The following is a 20,566-nucleotide window of genomic DNA, read 5'->3' on the forward strand; positions in this document are numbered from 1 at the left end:
GTGCACAAAATTGCAGGGTGGAAAGCTAAAATCCTCTCTCCAAGTAGAAGGTTAACGTTGATCAAGCGTGTCCTAGCTTGCTTCCCTATTCATACCATGGCAACTCTTGGGCTCCCACAGTCTTGACGCGTAGAAAGTTGAAATTGGTGGTTGCTAATTTTTTATGGGAAGGACGGTAAGGCGAAGAGGCATTGGGTGAGATCGCCAAAAGTTTTCTTGCCCATTTTGGAAGGTGGTCTCAAATTAAGGCAGGTGAGGGATGAAATGTCTTAGAATGAAGATGTGCTTCTCTCTTCTCTAGTGTAACTCAATTTGGGCCAAGTACATGGGTGTGAGATATCTCACTAATGTCCTTTCTAACCCATCCAATTACAAGATGAATGGTTTGAAACTGTGGTGGAACATAGTCTGATGACTGCCTTTTGTGATCCGCCATTTGAGATGGATGATCATAAGGAGAAGGGTGAACTTCTAGAGCTAGAATGACAGATCTCTGAAAAAGAGGGAGTGTAGATTTCATCTGAGTGCAGAATGGCAACCATGGCTCAAGTCGTGTCGAGTCAAGGGGAATGGAACTTGAATAGCCTTGAAAATGCAGTTCCGAGTGATCTTCTCTGCCAGATCAGTGAGTGCAGGATTAAGACAAGCAATAGAGAAGATTACCTAGTTTGGGCTGCGTCATCCTCGAGCTTGTTTTCAACCAAGCAAATTTGGAACCAAATCCGATCGTCTGAGGGCAACAAATCTTGGGCCTTAATGGGGAACAAATTCATGCCAGTGAAAATCTCTATTTTCATATGAAAAGTTTTGAATTGTGCAGTTCCAGTGGACATGGCAGTCCAAAAAACTAGGAATTCATTTGGCTTCAAAATGTCTATGTTGCATGGACAGGTATGGGGTGATTCGTCAATCCATTAGGCCTGGTATAGGCCAGCTACTTATCTCATTAGATCTCCATCTAGTCTAGGTGATCTTGGTGCAGCATCAAGAACCTATTGAAGCTCTGTAGTGCTCTTGGGGGGATGGTTGTTTAGAGAATCTCCAATGTCATGCTGCATGATGCTTGGAACAGATTAGAAGTGATTAGGGAAGGCAGAGAGGAGTTCGGGATGGATCTGCATAGGCAAGTTGTGCTGTGAGGAGTTTGATTTGTTTAACTGTTCTTTTGCTGTTGGGGAAGCTGCTTTTAGGCCAGAGGTTTGCTGGAGTGTGTATATGTGCAGGAACTGTTTTGATAGTGTGCATCTTGTGACGTTGGGCGGCTGCGCTCATGCAGCTTTTCAGTTGTTTTGGAGGCTGCTGTGGTGGCATGGAAGCTGTGGCATTTTTTCTGCGTTGTTTCCTTTTTGCTGTTGCAGGGGCATTGTTTTATCTGTCTGGAGTCATTCTCTTTAGTTTTGCCTGTTTTTATTTTTGTTCTCAAGGCTGTTGTGGATTGGGGTTTATATGATGGGTGAGGTCCGTCATTTTTGTGGAGCCCACCTGAATGTCTGTATATCCAATTATCATGTCTACGGAGTTATAAGTTGTGTGCTCCCACCTTTCTGTTAAAATGAAAAAGTTGTGCTGCGATAGGTTAGAAGCCAAGGGGCGTCCTTCCAGATGGAAGGCCTCAATGATTGGTGATGGCGAGATCCAATAGGACCCAACTAATTGCAGGTATTGAGAGTGAGACACGACATTCAGGGGCAGGTACAGTAGAAGACCTCGATCATCTCTTCAGTGGTAGCTCTCTCGCACATGCGTTTGTCCGTTCCCTTGCAAGGCTATCCATTCATCAACAACTTCTCCACTGGTTTAGCCTTGTGGGGCTCTCGTCCAGATTTCAACAGCTGAAAGCAATTGCCCCCTGCTTAATCATTTGGGAATTGTGGTTAAATAGGAATACTAGAAGATTCAAAGATAAATATGCCCCTGCTAAGGTGGCGATTCACAATGTCAACCACTGGATTAGAGATTACGTGAGAACTCGAAATGTTCCTTCCTGGAAGACGTTGGCTAGCAGGCTATAGGAATCAATTGCCCAGCAGAACCAAAAAAGGCTACTCAAATAATTAAATGGATAAGGCCAGGGTAAGATTGGGTTAAACTGAAATGGATGGTTCAGCGAGGGAAAATCCAAGCATTGGAGGAGTCCGGGTACTGAAATCAAAATGGAAATCTTATGTTTGCCTTTCACAAATCTTACGGTCAAGTAACAGATACTGTAGCTGAGGCATGGTCTGTCTTGAATGGTGTGAAACAATGCCAGATTCTTGGCTTGTAAAACATGGTCTCAGACTCGGAAGTGATAGTGGATAGCTTCGATGGCTCCCTCCACAACTCCTCTTGGTAACTATTGTATATCCTTTATGATTCAAGACTTATCTTTCAAGCCTTACCCATAAGATCAACCATGTATTTGGAGAAAGCAATTTGGTGGTTGATCGTCTGGTGCAGTTGGAGAGCAGCAGGGATAGCTTCCTCATATATAACTTGAGAGTGGATCTTCCTGAGGAAGTTAGGGGCTGTATGTTGCGGGACAAAGCGGGTCTCAGTAATGTGAGGAAGAGGTAGTACGTCAAGTCTATTTTCCAATAACCTAGTGTGATCTCTCTCTCCAGCTGCTCTCTCTCTCTGTTATCAGCTCTAGCAGAGACTCGGGCCAACTTTTAGATTGCGACCACCAGTCCGTGTGCATATTGGATTGTTTTTTTTAGTCCAATTCTGTGTGTTCTGCTCGGATGCATCAATTCTCCTTTAGATTAGGAAAAAAAATTTATGGTGTAGGATTGTTGTCTTACAGGCGCGGCCCTGGTTTCCTGGCCCAGCTGGTGGTCTGTGTTCTACTCTCTGCAGTATCTTAAAGTGGTGCATCCATGTTCAAAGGAGAAGTGGGATTTGTGGTGGATGGCAGTGTCTTGCAGATTGGTTTGTTTCATTTGGATGGAAACTGACCATGGCCATTTTCAGTCTCCCAAGTCTCGTTGCTGAATTTTGCTGAATTGCTAGTGGTGGATGTGTTTTGGTTTCCCGTGTTGTATGTTGCTGTAACGTCTTCTCCAGATGGCTTGTTGCAGTTCTTCTCTAAGTCATTCAAGCGGGGGCTGCTCCCCCTGTTGATGTGGTGTCGTGCTGGTGATGTTTTGCGGAATCTTGGATCAAGTACTTGTGATCTATCTTCCATTGGTGTGCCTTTTTTTGGGTTGGGACCATCAGACAGCCTGTAGTCATTTGTTGGGCTTTTAACGATCCCATTCTGATGATCTGATGGAGAAATGTGGGTTGTCCATTGGCTAGCTTGTGACCATAGATCGGCTACACTGATGGCCTGCTCTTTAATTAAAATGATCCGGCTTGCATTGGATGGCCACGATGACCCCATTAGCACACCTTTTCTCTCCATATCTCTCTTCCTTCCTCTTTCCACATGCATTCAGGTGCCATACCCTAGTAACTAGTAACCAGATACAAAAAGAACATAAAATTACTTTAAATTCAAATCTTAAGAGGGATAATCAAACTGCCTATGATCTTTTTAAAATTGAATTCCTTGTGAACTTTTAGATGCAATGAGATAATAGATTATAAACATAATAACGTCAAAATTCTAGTTAGATCCAAACGAGCAAAGGGCTAGATGGGCAGGCCAGATCACAAATGTAGGATTCAACAGTATCTACATGATCTGAGATGAGGTGGACATTATCAAAGCCAAAGATGTATGACCTTCTCCCAGTGGCTCACCAAGACACCATAGGAGTGAGATGGAATTATTCCACCCCCAAGATCCATAGTTGGGATAGCCACCGGATAACAATCTATGATTCTGATTGTATGATTGAAGCTTGAGGACAAGCGAATTTAAACTTCTCTCCTCTCTGCTCTCTCTATTGGCTTCATCCGAGGGAATTCCTCTTTATATAGAGAAGAGTTAGAGAGGATATTGTAGGAGTCAATTAGGATAGGGATAAGATATTATCCTATCTTCTCTAGTCTATCTGTATCTCCTTTTACCCAAATTTGAATTTGATTAGATAGGAATGAGAGAATATGTACATGGAGTTGATCGACAGGAAATCATGTGGGACTCACCCACTAATGGAGCTTTTTTTCTTCAGAAATTTACAACAACAATGGAATGTTGTCTTGGCAGAAACAGTGTTTCCTCAGTTTATATACAAGTACTGACACATACCAATCACCAATCAATCAAAGATTCTATCATATCCGTGTGAGGATAGGAAGGTCCCAAGATTAGTGGCAAGGATCTTCGTTCACACGAGATTTCTAAGACACCGGCCATCGACGCGAGATGCAACAGTCTAACAGTCTTGATCTTGGAACTGTGGGCGTTGATCTTCATGATTAAACAAATAATCCCTTGTGACGTTCATGGCGGTTGATGAATTGGATGATGAGGATCACTGCAAGATACCGACTTCTACGACAACAAATCAACCATCATAAGCTAGAACTCCGGACACGACGTAGTCTGGGAGAGCACTGCCATGAATTCAACAGCAGTTGATGGGAGGAATTGCGTATAATTACACTAGGACTGTGAATAGTGGGACACCAGAAATGATCACGATAAAAGCAAGGAATCTTGTCCGTTGATTTTTGGGTGGCCCACTCCCATGCTTGCACAACTGATGCAGCCAAGATGGTCGCTGCGAAGAAGATCCATGGGACCCACCCGAACTTATTAGGCAGTAGGGCCCACAACAATACTGTGACAGCCAGCACTACAAGAACCAAGGCAATGAGGTTGAGAGTTCTGGCTATGTTGGGCCGGAATCGGCAAAGAATCGTTCCAATCGCTGTGAAGTAGAAGGTTGCCACGCCAATCACGACGAAAAAGCATAAGGACATCGGATGCTGACGGAATAAAGCCGTCGGGCTATGCTTGCTATCATCACCGTTGATTGGAAAGTTAAGACCCAAGAGGCCCACCATGATTGTTGATCCCAAGGCGATGATTGCAATGATCGCTTCCACCGACGGTTGTGAAACGTTCAGATGCACGGGGGGCATCGTTTGTTCTGTTGCTTGTATACCTTCATTGCCAATGCCTGATTCTATGCTGAAAATGGACGGTCTCCGAACATTGGCCACTCCAAGTTCGATGTCATGATGATCGCCCATTTCGTCTGAATCAAACCGTCCGAATGAACGCTGCAACATCAAACCCTCCAACTATTAGTTTGGATGAAATATCAGCAAGAAGAAGTGCAGAAGATGAGTGGATTAGATTTTACCTCATATTGTACGGTCGATGGAGCGGGAGCGTCGGCCATCATATATGAACAACCTAGGGTCTTACAGATGATGGAGCGGGAGCATCCCATCTATATATAGAGATAGCTAGGGAGGTTTTGGTTTTGTCCCAACGTAGGGTCTTACAGATGATATGTCCCAAACGGATTTACGAATAGACGATCATTACAGTCCATGTGGTGGGCCATTATTTTGATCGAGGAATGGCAATTCCCTGTTTCAAGATGTACGATTTTACAAACTGAAATTGGCCTTGGCCATGTTTATTTATGGCCATTGGACTTAGGGCCATTAATCGTACGGATAAAATTCCAACGAACGTAATATCTATATTGATATTCATCTGATGAATTTCAATCGGAGGGATGGATCTGATCATCCGTCCATTGATCCCTGTGGGCCCCAAGGTGAACTGCGCTTACAACACTGTCCAACGCAACTGACCGAGTCGGACGCGTATTGTTAATTTCCGTTGGAATTTCCTCGCGTATTCGAAGTAAATAACTGAAGAGCCGTGCAAAATTCAGCTTCGCGTCGTAATAGATGCAACTTTGTGCCAGATGCAACTTGCTTGCCACGTGGGAATATCACATGAATCTGCCTCCAAGTTATGCCACGTGGTGGGCCGTAATACGGCCACACGTGGTCTATTGTGCAACTGCGAATGCCCATGTGCTTAAAAAAGCGCGTGCTGCTTGTCACACGTGTGTGAGATCCAACACGTCAATGAGATGGGGCTCTAGGTTGATTCTTTTTAACGTGTGTGAGATCCAACACGTCAAGCAGATAAAAATTTCATGTGGACCGCACCACAGGAAATAAAACAGTGGTTACTGACCATTGAAAACCTTTCAGGGGCCACGAAAGTTTTGGACCAAGCTAATATTTTTTTTTCATCCTTTCATCCATGTCTTTATGACATTATCAACACGTTGGATGGTCAATAAACATTACGGTGGATCCTAGGAATTTTTTAACGGTGAGTGTTTAATGACATGAAATTTTTATCTACTTAATTTTTAGGATTATGTTCTGAAATAAGCTGGATGGCGTGAATATACAATCCATGCTTGGGAATGGGCCCAGTTTTTAAATACTCTGCCTGCTTATGGAGTTTGATACACTTGGAAATATTAATACTAATTATGGAAATTTCCGGAGGAAGCGATAAGATATTGTTTATTGAGCCGGTGATAGGTCAACGCCGCGTCGCACCTGGAAATTTCCCTCTGTGCTTATCTGGATCGGTCGGATGAGGTCAAATGCGGACGTTGGCTGCACAGCGTGCGGGAGTGCCGTTGTGTCAGAGTCTGGTCGACCCCGATTTCCATGTGGAGAGCGGATTGCCTGTGACCCTGGGCGCATAGGAATACCTGTGCCTGGGGCTGTGTGGGGCCTGTTGAGATGTCCTTAGTAAATCTACTCCGATCATCTGTTTTTAAAGACAACAATACGACTGGAGTCTAAAAATCAAGAAGATTCAAAGTAATGTGGGCCATATCACATGAAACAGGGGGATTCAATGACTGGGGGTGATAGAAGTTTTGAATCAGAATGATATTTCTGCCTATAGTTTATCTGAGTGGTAATAACCTATGAACGGTTTGGATGGCATAGAAACATCATGGTCAGTTCTAGGAAGGTTTTAATGGACCTTTCCATTCGCATTGTTTCCATTGGGGTGGTCCATCTGAGTTTTGGATCTTTCTGATTTTTATAATCATGTCCTACTGTGGTCTTTAAAAACAGATGGACGGAGTAGATTTGTAAAGGACATCTCTATTGGCCCCACACAGCCCTGGGCACAGGTATATCTCTTTTAAGGCTGAAAGTGGGCTGAAAGTGGGGCGGTTCAAGTTGACTGACCGGTGACTTACCCGACGTTGGGTTGGGCTTGGGTAAGATGTATCAGGTTTAGTCTTAGACTTGGGCTATACAAACACCAACTTAATAAAACTTGTGTGGGTCTCAAATTGCTTGACCTAACTCGAATGCGATCGATATATAAGATCCTTATAAATTATAAATGAGTGCGGATCGCCTATAAATTATAAATGAGTGTGGATCGCCTGTGTCAAAGGCACATAAAACTCTAATGCCATTGGGTTTCAATGGTCTCCGTCATTTCCAATGACTCAAGCTAACAACATATGCTAGAATTTTCTCTCCCAAATAGATCGTATAACACGATTTTTAAAGAGTAGTCCAATATTTTAGCTACTTTAAAAAAAAAAAAAAAATAGAAAAACTAACTTCTTTATAATAAATAACTACACATATAATTAATAAAATCATAGGTACAAAAAATAAGACATGTATTGAAAATATAATAAAATAATGTAATAATAAATATATTAGCATATATTCACCCGACCAACCCGGCCAAGCCGCTTGAGTTGAGAATTCCCAACCCTGAGTTGGGTTGAGTTAGGGTTGAGGTATAGGAACCTTGGGTTAAGCTAGAGTTGAGCACCAACCCGACAAACCCATTTGACTTTCAGCCCTAATCTCTGTGCCTAGGGTCACAGGCAATATGCTCTCATACATGCAACCCATTCCATTTGTTTCACAAATCATGTTAAGATGTGATTGGAAAAAAAAATGGCGGTTAAAAAATTCAGATTGGCCACACTACAAGAAACGGCTGAGAATTGAAACCCACCATTGAAATGATATTGGGCCCACCATGATGTTTATGTACCATCTGACCTGTTCATAAAGTGATTCTAACAAAGAAAGGAAAATACAAACATCAATCCAAAACTTCCATGGATCCAGGCATTCAATCCGTACTTTTTTCTTGTGATGTGGCTCAACTGAGCTTTAGATCTGTCTCATTTTGAATCGCATTTTAACATAAAATATATACAAAATTGATTGACGGAGTAGATGTCAAATGGACATTGAGATGAGCCTCAGAGTGTTTTGAGCTTCAATTTGGAAAAAGAGACATTAAAAGGAATAAAGAGGTAACTCCGGTTAACAAATATTTGTATAATACTCGTACCATGTGTATATCAGTGCACACTTAGAAAATTGGTTTAGTTCGCTATTTATTTATTTATTTTATTTTTTTAAATTTTTAATTTTTTAACCTACGAATGAAACACATATACTACATGGTTGATATTTATTTGAGTTTTGGCTGGTCCTTGTTTGGTCATAAAGAGAATTGTTCTTATTAAGTTAGGGTGGCTGCCTGGGCGTTACCCACGGTTAGTAATGGCACAGCTAGAAGAAGACAAACAATTTCATAAGGTCCCATAGACATGGGTGAAGAGAAAACACAAACAGCAGTTTGATCCAAATTTCTTTGGTCCTCCAAAAGTTTTCAATGGTACGTGTTCAGTTCCCACCATCTCGTGTGTAGTCCACAAAATTTTCCATGGTAGGTATCCAATTCCCATTATCTCGTGTGTCGCCCACTTAGATTTGGATATGTTTTAATTTTGAGCTCATGTCTTAAAATGAGTCGGAAAAACATATGGACAACATGGATAAAACACATACATCATGGTGGGTCCATAGAGTTTTCTTACCACACAATTTACATATCACAGGCAAAAACTAAAACAAATAAAAAATAGAGAATTTCACTTGAAATTTTCTTTTAATATATGATCTTCCAATATATGATATTTGACTTAAATTTTCTTTTAATATATGATACCCCGATGTTCGATATTTTACTTAAATATTCCTCGTACCGTACAGACAGAAGGTTAAAAGTCTAATTTATACATCATAGTGGGTCCTTACTCTTACTTTGGTGGTAGACTCTTGGGAGTTTCAACACCTGGTGGAGGGTTCCCATACCCATGGGTGGTGAAATCCCGCTACCTACCGTGTGAGTGGGTGGTGTGTTTAAAAAAAAAAGAAAAAAGAAAAAAAAAAAGAGAGACCAAAAATGAGGTATATCCCAATCTCAAGTGGACCATATTACAAGAAATTGTGTTGAGTGAACGTTGACCATTAAAAACTTTTTGGGGGCCATAAAAGTTTTGGATCAAGCTGATCTTTGTTTTGTCCTTTCATCTGGACCTGTATGACCTAATCAATAGATTGGATGTCAAATAAAAAGTACAGCGGGCCATATGAGGATTTTAATGGTGGATATCTAATCACTATTGTTTTCCTGTGGTGTGGTCCACTTGAGATTTATATCCCTCTCATTTTTGGGATTAAGCACTCAAATGATCCGAAAAATGGATGAAACACATACATCATGGTCCACTTGAGATTTATATCCCTCTCATTTTTGGGATTAAGCACTCAAATGATCCGTAAAAATGGATGAAACACATACATCATGGTGGCTCCCAGAGAGCACCAACCACCAGCCACCAGGCTGATGGCAGGGGGAGGAGCCAATCCAATTCCGTTTTAGCTGGTAAATACAGAAAAAGAGAGAATCCAACAGTCAGGGTTTACGAGGATCTACAAGTGAGGAATTTGCATGGGATTTCCATAGTTCCCAACAAATGGGGCCCATGCTTATTCGGTAAGCTAGATCATGTAAGCCATTAGAAAACCATTCACTTTTCTTCTCTCCTAATTCTGGCCCATGGAATGGAGGAGAGTATTGCCCTCATTTATGGGACATATCATGTTAAATGTGGGTCCCATCTAGTGATTGGACTGTTGAGGGAGGGGTACGGACTCCAATTGCGTCGTGTAGAACACAGCACCAACCTCAGCAATGCGTATACGTAAGATAGCTATGTGGGTCCCACCATTATCATGTGTTTTATTTATATCATCCATTCATTTTGTCAGAACATTTTATAGCATGAGCTAAAAAAAAAAAAAAAAAGAAAAAAAAAGAAAGAAAGAGAGGAATATCCAAAGCTCAAGTGGACCAAACCATAAGAAACAATGGGGAAAAGCCATGTAAGTTTTGTATCAAACTGATATTTTGTGTTTTCTCTTCATACAAGTCTATGCAACAATATGAAGAGGTTGGATGGCAAATAAACATCATGATGGGACCTAGGAAGGTTTTAATTGTCAGTGTTATTACCCCATTACTTCTTGTGTCATCCACTTGAGTTTTGGATCTGCCTCATTTTTTGGCTCGTGAGTGCTATGTTCTACACTATTAATTAGGGGTGTCAACCGGCTGGCTTAGGGCTGGGCCAAACTCTATCCAAGTCCAGCCTATATTATTCAAAATAGGCCCAAACCTGGCCCAGGCCCGTGACAATTGATCAAGGTGAGATTGGGTCATTGGGATAGTCATGCCTTTTCACTTCCTGTTCGATGTTTATAACTAGGGAAGTTGATTATCTTGCTGCTCTATCTCGAGATCACGCACATGTGGCAACTTAGGATACACGTGCGAGGTAAAGGATCCTATACTGGAAGAATGCAAAGAGAAAAAAGCTGCTAACAGAGCCCACTACAAGAGGGAGAGATAAAGAGCTGGAACTTGATATATATATATATATATATATATATATATAGAGTCATGCTCCCCTGCGCACCTTTGCACATGTGTAATGGGTGTCTAATCTGAACGGTCCATGTGATGCGAATCCCATGAAACCCCCTGTGATCTAAAATTCTGGTGGGCCATAACAAAGAGAAATACAAATCAAGGGAGGAAACTGTTTTCATTTTTCATGGCCCATCAAAGTTTTAGATCAAAGTAAAACTTGGTTCAGGGGGTTTCACGATGTGCTGCTTCACATCAACGGTTCAGATTTTGGATACACATCACGTATGATGGGTTCTCAAAAAAGTTAGTATGTAGTACGTAAGAACTGGTTCGCAGGTGAGTGTTTCCGTGATATATATATATATATATATATATATATATATATATATATAAACACACACACGCTTTAAAGAGTTTTGAGAGGGAAAATTTTTAATTTAAAATTTGAATTATGCTTTAAGAGTTTCAAGAGGGAAAAAATTTAATAAAAATTTTGAATTTTTAGACAAGTAGGTATGAGTTCGGCCCACTCAAGAAACGGGCCCTCCGGCCTGATCCTCCATACTAAGTCCAATCTTTGGTCAGTCAACCCGGCCCATTAACAGCCCTAATACCAATCCGAGTCCGAGGCGTACACAAACTTTCTATGAATTTAAAAAGTGACCTAGGCACATGATCCCGACATGTCAGACATTGATTGGGTGATCCAAACCGTTGAACAAACGCAGATTAACAGCTGATGGTGTTTGGCTTCAAAATTTTCAACATAGAAAGATAATAACCTTCTTATCAACGGCCCATGAACTTACGTTTAAGGAGACAGTACATTGTTAGGGGAAAAATAATAATCGATCAAAGGTTTGAAGTACTGCAATACGTGGGTTCTTATTCGTTGTATTCCCTCTATGCTAAGGTCCATCGTAGGAACGGTTTGGATCACTGAGACATACCCCACTCAGGATCCAGCGTGTGTGTGGAATAGCCCACTTTGGAATTCCGCCCCCCCCCCCCACTTTACATAGCTAGGCTTGGGATAGCCTATTTTTATCCCCTCTTATATAGCTAGGCTTGGGATAGCCTAAAAGATTTTTGGCTGTGATTGGACAACGTGAAGCCTGACATGGTCCATTGAGAGCTCTACTGATTAGACGATTATAACCATCTTTTCAATACCTCATACAATGGATGCTCAAGATCATCTATAGAAAATAGGCCTAATCAAAGGTTTGAAACGTCTATTAGTTGGTGTCCATTATTGATCGCTCAGGTTGTAAAGAATCACATATCACATTTTTCTTATAGTAGCTCAGATAATCAAAAATAAAATAAAAATAAAAAATAAAAAAAATTCAAGTTCAGGCTGTGACTCTGCAACCCAACGATCAATGGTTTGAACCATTGCTGAAGCCTTTATTTCCCATATTTCATCGAATGTGACAACCATCTTCTTGGCGGCAATATTAAAGGCCTCTTCTTCGTTGTCGGTGACACTAACCACGGTGGGACCCGACCCACTCATTGTGAACCCCAAAGATCCAGCATGAATTGTGGCATTTTTAACTTCTTCGAAGCTAGGGATCCAGTTTGACCTCACCGAACCTTCTGTAGCAATAGCTGCGCAGTTGAAAATTGGTTTGAAACTCAGCATGTGGTGGTCCAATCCCTTGATCAAGGAAATTTTGATCAACCCTTAAGGGAGTGATGGATCGGCCGTACTTGTAGCCATATCTCCAACTCCTTGAATGGCGCATCCTATCATGCCATTGTGGGGGCCCAAATCGGCAATGGTTGCTGGTGCAAACGCTGTTGCAGATTTGAAGACACGAGATGTGCATCATTGATTGCTCATGTTGTAAAGAATCACATTTTTTCTTATAATAGCTCTGATTACAAAAAATAAAATAAAATAAAATTCAAATACAGGCTGTGACTCTACAACCCAATCGATCCATGGTCTGAACCATTGCCGAAGCCTTTATTTTTCATATTTTATTCAATGTGACAACCATCTTGTCCGCAATACTAAAGGCCTCTTCTTCGCCATTGGTGACACCAACCACGGTGGGACCCACCAACTCATTGTGAACCCCAAAGATCCAGCATGAATTGTGGCATTTTTTACTTCTTCGAAGCGAGGGATCTAGTTTGACCTCACCGAACCTTCCGTTGAGAGAACACAACCCAACGTCTTTAAATCACCTTTTGCCACAAAGGATATAAGCTTGAGTGTATGATTCTTTGATTCCTGCTTACTTATGGAGCATTTATTGAGATTGAGAGTTACTATTACAAAGAACAGATGGGCAGTCTTCGGCAATCCTACCTTCTATGCATCAAGCCGATGATAACTGTAGATTATTGCAAACTCACCCAATCCAGCAACAATGACATGGTCACCCTCAAGGCCTGATATCCTATTTGACGACATGCATGCCTTTTTGATATCCAGATTCGTCATGCCTAAAGCCAAATAGATCATTTAATGCTGCGAAAGTCGCAACTGTGGTGTCTGTTGTTGAACCCAGTCCCATATCTATGGGAATGCCCTTCTAAAGGCTTATCGATATACCCACTACGGAATTTACATTCATCATACTCATAAATGAGTTTGCAGCAATAGCTGTGTAGTTGAAAATTGGGTTGAAACTCAGTATGTGGTGGTCCAATCCCTTGGTCGAGGAAATTTTGATCAACCCTTGAGGGATTGATGGATCGACCGTAACTGTAACCATATCTCCAACTCCTTGAATGGCGCATCCTATCATGCCATTGTGGGGGCCTAGATCGGCAATGGTTGCCAATGCGAACGTTGTTGCAGATTTGAAGACGTGAGATGTGCATCATTAATTGCTCATGTTATAAAGAATCACATTTTTTGTTATACTTACTCAAATTATAGAAAATAAAATAAAATAATTTCAAGTACAGGCCGTGACTCTACAACCCAATCAATCAACGGTCCGAACCATTGCTGAAGCCTTTATTTCCCATATTTCATCGAATGTGACAACCATCTTGTCCGCAATATTAAAGGCATCTTCTTGATTATCGGTGACACCAACTACTATGGAACCCGACCCACTCATTGTGAACCCTAAAGATCCAGCATGAATTGCGGCATTTTTTGCTTCTTCGAAGCCAGGGATTCAATTCGACCTCACTGAACCATCCATCGAGAGCATACAAACCAGCATCTTCAAATCACCTTTTGCCATAAAGGATATAAGCTTGAACATATGATTCTTTGATTCCTGCTTGCTTATGGAGCATTTGTTGAGACTGGGAGTTACTATTACAAAGAATAGATGGGAAGTCTCCGGCAATACTGCCTTCCATACATCAAGTGGATGATAACTGTCGTTGATTACAAACTCACCCAATGCAGCAACAGCGACATGGTCGCCCTCCATGCTCGATATCCTATCTTACGACATGCATGCCTTTACAATGTTCGGATTTGACATGCCTAAGCCAAATAGATCATTTAATGCTTCGAAAGTCGCAACTGTGTTGGCCGCTATTGAACCTAGTCCCATATCTATGGGAATGCCCTTCTAAAGGCTTATTTATATACCCACCACGGAATTTACATTCATCATACTCATCAATGAGTCAGCAGCAATAGCTATCCAGTTGAAAATTGGGTTGAAACTCAGCTTGTGGTGGTCCAATCCCTTGATCGAGGAAATTTTGATCAACCTTTGAGGGACCGATGGATTGACCGTACCTATAACCATATCTCTAACTCTTATAATGGCGCATCCTATCATGCCATTGTGGGGGCCCAGATCGGCAATGGTTGGCAGTGCGAACGCTGTTGCAGATTTGAAGACATGAGATGTGCATCATTGATTAATCATGTTGTAAGGAATCACATTTTTTCTTATAGTAACTCAGATTACAAAAAAAAATAAAAAATAAAAAAAATCAAGTACGAGCTGTGACTCTACAACCTAATCGATCAATGGTCCGAATGATTGCTGAAGCCTTTATTTCCCATATATTACATCAAATGTGACAACCATCTTGTCTGCAATATTAAAGGCCTCTTCTTCATTATCAGTGACACCAACCACGGTGGGACCCGACCACTCATTGTGAACCCTAAAGATCAAGCATGAATCGCGACATTTTTAACTTCTTCGAATCTAGGGATCTAGTTCGATCACACCAAACCTTCCGTCGAGGGCATACAACCCATCGTCTTCAAATCACCTTTTGCAATAAAGTATATAAACTTGAGCATATGATTCTCTGATTCCCATTTATGAAGCATTTATTGAGTCAGAAATTACTATTACAAAGAAAAGATGGGCAGTCTCCGGCAATCGTACCTTCCATCCATCAAGCGGATGATAAATGTCGATGATTACAAACTCACCCAATGCAGTAGCACTGACATGGTCGCCCTCTAGGCCTGATATCCTATTTAACGACATGCATGCCTTTACGATGTCCAGATTCGACATGCCTCAGCCAAATAAATCATTTAATGCTGCGAAAGTTGCAACTGTGGTGGCTGCTGTCGAACCCAGTCTCATATCTATGGGAATGCCCTTTTGAAGGCTTATCGATATACCTACCGCGGAATTTACATCCATCATACTCATAAATGAGTCCGCAGCAATAGCTGCGCAATTAAAAATTGGGTTGAAACTCAGCGTGTGGTGGTCCAATCCCTTGATCGAGGAAATTTTGATGAACCCTTGAGGGACTGATGGATAGACCGTAACTGTAACCATATCTCCAACTCCTTGAATGACACATCCAATCGTGTAATTGTGGGGGCACAGATCGGCAATGGTTGCCGGTGTGAACGCTGTTGCAGATTTGAAGACGCGAGATGTGCATCATTAATTGCTCATGTTGTAAAGAATCACATTTTTTTCTTATATTAGCTCGGATTACAAAAAAATAAAAAATAAAAATTCAAGTACAGGCTGTGACTTTGCAACCCAATTGATCAATGGTCTGAACCATTGCTGAAGCTTTTATTTCCTATATTTCATCGAATGTGACAACTATCTTGGCCGCAATATTAAAGGCCATTTCTTCGTTATCGGTGACACCAACTACGGTGGGACCTGACCCACTTATTGTGAACCCCAAAGATACAACATAAATTACGACATTTTTTACTTCTTCGAAGCCAGGGATCCAGTTTGACCTCACCGAACCATCCTTTGAGAGCATACAACCCAGCGTCTTCAAATCACCTTTTTCCATAGAGGATATAAGCTTAAGCGTATGATTCTCTGATTCCCGCTTACTTATGGAGCATTTATTGAGATCGGGAATTACTATTACAAAGAACAGATGGATAGTCTTCGCCAATTCTATCTTCCATACATCAAGCAGATGATAACTATCGATTATTACAAACTCACCCAATGCAGCAGCAACGACATGGTCGCCCTTCAAGCCCGATATCCTATCTGACGACATGCATGCCTTTACAATGTTGAGATTCGACATGCCTAAGCCAAATAGATCATTTAATGCTGTGAAAGTCGCAACTGTAGTGGCTACTGTCAAACCCAGTCCAATATCCTATGGGAATGCCCTTTTGAAGGCTTATCGATATACCCACGTAGAATTTACATTCATCATACTCATAAATGAGTCCCCATTGCAGTTGAAAATTGGGTTGAAACTTAGCTAGTGGTCGTCCATTCCCTTAATCGAGAAAATTTTGATCAACCCTTGAGGGACTGATGCATAGAATGTAACTATAACCATATCTCCAACTCATTGAGTGGTGCATCCTATCATGCCATTGTGGGGGCCCAGATCAGCAATGGTTGCAAGTGCAAATGTTGTTGCAGATTTGAAGACGCGAGATGTGCATCATTGATTGCTCATGTTGTAAAGAATCACATTTTTTCTTATAGTTGCTCAAATTACCCAAAAAAAAAAAAAAAAAAATCAAGTACGGGCTGTGACTCTACAACCCAATCGATCAATGGTCCGAACCATTGCTGAAGCCTTTATTTCCCATATTTCATCGAATGTAACAACCATCTTGGCTGTAATATTAAACGCCTCTTCATCGTTATCGGTGACACCAACCACGGTGGGACTTGACCCACTCATTCTGAACCCCAAAGATCCAACATGAATTGTGGCATTTATTACTTCTTTGAAGCCAGGGATCCAGTTCGACCTCGCCGAACCTTCCGTCGAGAGCATACAAACCAACATCTTTAAATCACCTTTTGCCACAGAGGATATAAGCTTGAGTGTATGATTCTCTGATTCCCGCTTACTTATGGAGCATTTATTAAGATCAGGAGTTACTATTACAAAGAATAGATGGGAAGTCTCCGGCAATCCTACCTTCCATACATCAAGCGGATGATAATTGTCGTTGATTACAAACTCACCCAATGCAGCAGCAGCGACATGGTCGCCCACCATGCTCGATATCCTATCTTATGACATGAATGCCTTTACGATATCTAGATTCGACATGCCTAAGCCAAATAGATCATTTAATGCGGCGAAAGTTGCAACTGTGGTGGCTGATGTCGAACCCTGTCCCATATCTATGGGAATGCCCTTCTGAATGCTTATCGAAATACCCACTGCGGAATTTACATTCATCATACTCATAAATGAGTCTGCAGCAATAGCTACGCAATTGAAAATTGGGTTGAAACTCAGTTTGTGGTGCTCCAATCCCTTGATCAAGGAAATTTTGATCAACCCATGAGGGACTGATGGATCGACCGTAACTGTAACCATATCTCCAACTCCTTGAATGACGCATCCTATCATGCCATTGTGGGGGCCCAAAGCGGCAATGGTTGTAGGTGTGAACGCTGTTGCAGATTTGAAGATGCGAGATGTGCATTATTGATTACTCATGTTGTAAAGAGTCACATTTTTCTTATATTAGCTCAGATTACAAAAAATAAAAATAAAAATAAATAAAAAATAAAAAATCAAGTACGGCCTGTGACTTTACAACCCAATTGATCCATGGTCCGAACCATTGCTAAAGACTTTCTTTCTCATATTTCATTGAATGTGACAACTATCTTGTTCGCAATATTAAAGGCCTCTTCTTCGTTATCAGTGGCATCAGCCATGGTGGGACCCGACCCACTCATCATGAACCCCAAAGATCCAGCATGAATTGCAGCATTTTTTACTTCTTCGGAGCCGGGGATCTAGTTCGACCTCACCAAACATTCCGTTGAGAGCATACAACCCAGCCTCTTCAAATCACCTTTTGCCACCGAGGATATAAGCTTGAGCATATGATTCTCTGATTCTCGCTTACTTATGGAGCATTTATTGAGATCGGCAGTTACTATTACGAAGAATAGATAGGCAGTCTCCGACAATCATACCTTCAATACATCAAGCGGATGATAACTGTCGATGATTTACTCACCAAATGCAGCAGCACCGACATGGTCGCCCTCCAGGCCTGATATCCTATCTGACGACATGCATGCCTTTATGATCTCCAGATTTGACATGCCTAAGCCAAATAGATCATTAATTGCTGTGAAAGTTGCAACTGTGGTGGCTGCTGTTAAACCCAGTCCTATATCTTTGGGAATGCCGTTCTGAAGGCTTATCGATATACCCACTGCGGAATTTGCATTCATCATACTCATAAATGAGTTCGCAACAATAGTTGCGCAGTTGAAAATTGGGTTGAAAATCAGCTTGTGGTGGTCTAATCCCTTGATCGAGGAAATTTTGATCAACCCTTGAGGGACTGATGGATTGAATGTAACTATAACCATATGTAACGCCCCGAGTTTTCGGAACCCGAGTATATGACTCGTTCTCCAAAAACTGAGTGTTAACCTTTAAAGATAGTTAAATTCAGGTATATTTTTCTTCTTTTCTTTTTCTTTCAGAGTTAATAGATTAGCGAAAGATGAACAAATTAAACATAAAGGAAAACTTGCATTTATATTCAGAATATATGAGCGACTGCCCACAATGACTTTTACGAACCAATGTCCCAATACTTACGATTACAAAATGAAATAATATCGCATGTGAGACAAAGTACATTATAACTAATCTTAAGCTGTAAAATCACATAGTAACTCTTGGTAAGTACAATCATGCATCCATGACAATTGTACCCTGCTCCTCATCAATATGAACATGAATATCATCTAGGCAACCTGCACTACCTGTGCGGTTATATATTCGATGAATGAGTGACCAACTTAGTGTGAATTCCCCTCAAGATTACACACTGCCACATTAGATAAGCATAGTTATAAACAAAAAGGCATTCAAAACCATACATGATGCAGTCTTTTTAAATGCATGGATGCGTGAGTGCACATCAACTGGGGATGCTCATCCAGTTGGCTTTTGGGCGAAATCCATGCATGTCGCTGGTCACCAGCGAAAGTACATTGTACATGCGTAGTGCCAAGCTCACTAAAAGTGGGCCGATAGTTTGTGGTCTGAGAGTTAGCAAAATGATACCCCAATTAAATCCTATTAGGCATGTACTATAACATCCAGAATTAGCCACCCATCATCGCCAGTATGCTATAAATGCATGATTAGCCCAACCATTATTATTCCATTTACAACTAGCCAATTTAAGAAAGCTCAAAGGTCACTACGGGGGTTTCATCACCCAGTGTAAGTCGACAGCTAGACATAGTGTCCCATGACCACCATCCCCGGCTCATGAGGCTACTACTTCAAGATGTTTAATAGGAGCCTATTGACTAGTGGCCAATCATAATTTAGCATATGGGGCTTACCATCGCATGGTTGTACAAAAATAATATATCGAGCCCACATAGGGCAAATACCAAAATAAAGCCTCATAGGGAAAATATCAAAACTAAGTCGCTTAGGGCAAATATCAAAATTATGCGATAAAAGATCATCCTCAAAAATCACTTATACACAACAACCCCTGGATGGTAGGCCCATATCAATATTCCATTTAACTCATCATTCAAGTAACCACTAAGTCGAAGGTCCATTATAACCACGATCAATCAAGTTACTTCCCAAGTTTAAATGTACACATATAAGTGAGGTTTCCCCATGATGTATCAATTTAAATTCCATAAGCAATCCACAAGTAATCCACAAGCATGAGAAAATATGCAGGATAAATATTTAGCATATAATTTAGCATTCAATTTCAACAACTAGCACATGTAATTATAAGATAAAGGTATCAATTATCAACCGAAATAAAATAAAAACTATCACTTAAGTTAATGAGAAAATGGAAAGCTCAAGAGGAAGAAATCATCATCTTACGAGTCGAATCGCCAACTAATGCTACTAGGAAGTGCGTGCACCCTTAGAATCGAATCCTACCATGAATTTTGAAGTTGTACATGAGATCAATGTTTTACAAAGTATCTATGGTCGAGATTAATATAACTTAGGGCTTAGATTACTTATTTTTAGGGTTTTGGTGTAGAACTAGGTTTCCATCCTAGAGTTCAGTGCTAGACTTATATTTTAAGATTTGAACGCTAATTAATGTAAAATTAATTACAATGCTAATCTAGTAACCATATCATAATTATTAACATTAATGATAGTATTAATATTAGCTAATCGTGGTAATAATATCATTATGATGGTAGTAATTAGTACTATAATACCTCGGGTTTTCAGGGGCCATGTAGGAACTCGGCCTCCAAATTTTTAGGTGTCTCTTATATCCTAATTATGGTGATTCGTATATAAATTAGTTTAAATAAGTAATAAAGGAATCGGCTGGAACATAAACCACAACCACCACTAATCTACTGAAATAAATGCGACTAAGAAATATAAATCTATAGGAATATCAAACGGGTCGCACAAGGTGTCGCCCGATAAAATTTATATAAGAAACGCCCAAAAAAAATG

At 40.8% G+C, this 20,566-nt stretch overlaps 4 protein-coding genes across 4 annotated transcripts; all 4 read right to left on the reverse strand.

Moving 5' to 3' along the window:
* Positions 1–4,059: 4,059 nt before the first annotated feature.
* LOC131258031 (uncharacterized) lies at positions 4,060–5,275 on the reverse strand. The gene is made up of 2 exons (XM_058259056.1): positions 5,241–5,275; positions 4,060–5,157 (listed from the first exon to the last, which is right to left on the reverse strand). Exon 2 carries the CDS (start codon positions 5,125–5,127, stop codon positions 4,444–4,446), a length of 684 nt encoding a protein of 227 aa, XP_058115039.1. The 5' UTR covers positions 5,128–5,157; positions 5,241–5,275; the 3' UTR covers positions 4,060–4,443.
* Positions 5,276–15,694: 10,419 nt separating this feature from the next.
* Positions 15,695–16,171, reverse strand: LOC131217359 (homoserine kinase-like). Its single transcript, XM_058212273.1, has one exon. The coding sequence runs from the start codon at positions 16,169–16,171 to the stop codon at positions 15,695–15,697; it is 477 nt and encodes a 158-aa protein (XP_058068256.1).
* A 450-nt stretch (positions 16,172–16,621) lies between these two features.
* LOC131217360 (homoserine kinase-like) lies at positions 16,622–17,113 on the reverse strand. The gene has a single exon (XM_058212274.1). The coding sequence runs from the start codon at positions 17,111–17,113 to the stop codon at positions 16,622–16,624; it is 492 nt and encodes a 163-aa protein (XP_058068257.1).
* Positions 17,114–17,128: 15 nt separating this feature from the next.
* Positions 17,129–18,315, reverse strand: LOC131217361 (homoserine kinase-like). Its single transcript, XM_058212275.1, has 2 exons — positions 18,096–18,315; positions 17,129–17,517 (listed from the first exon to the last, which is right to left on the reverse strand). Exons 1-2 carry the CDS (start codon positions 18,313–18,315, stop codon positions 17,129–17,131), a joined length of 609 nt encoding a protein of 202 aa, XP_058068258.1.
* Between the last annotated feature and the right edge of the window lie 2,251 nt (positions 18,316–20,566).

This window comes from Magnolia sinica, chromosome 10, assembly GCF_029962835.1.
Source record: "Magnolia sinica isolate HGM2019 chromosome 10, MsV1, whole genome shotgun sequence".
NCBI classification, from domain to species: domain Eukaryota; kingdom Viridiplantae; phylum Streptophyta; class Magnoliopsida; order Magnoliales; family Magnoliaceae; genus Magnolia; species Magnolia sinica.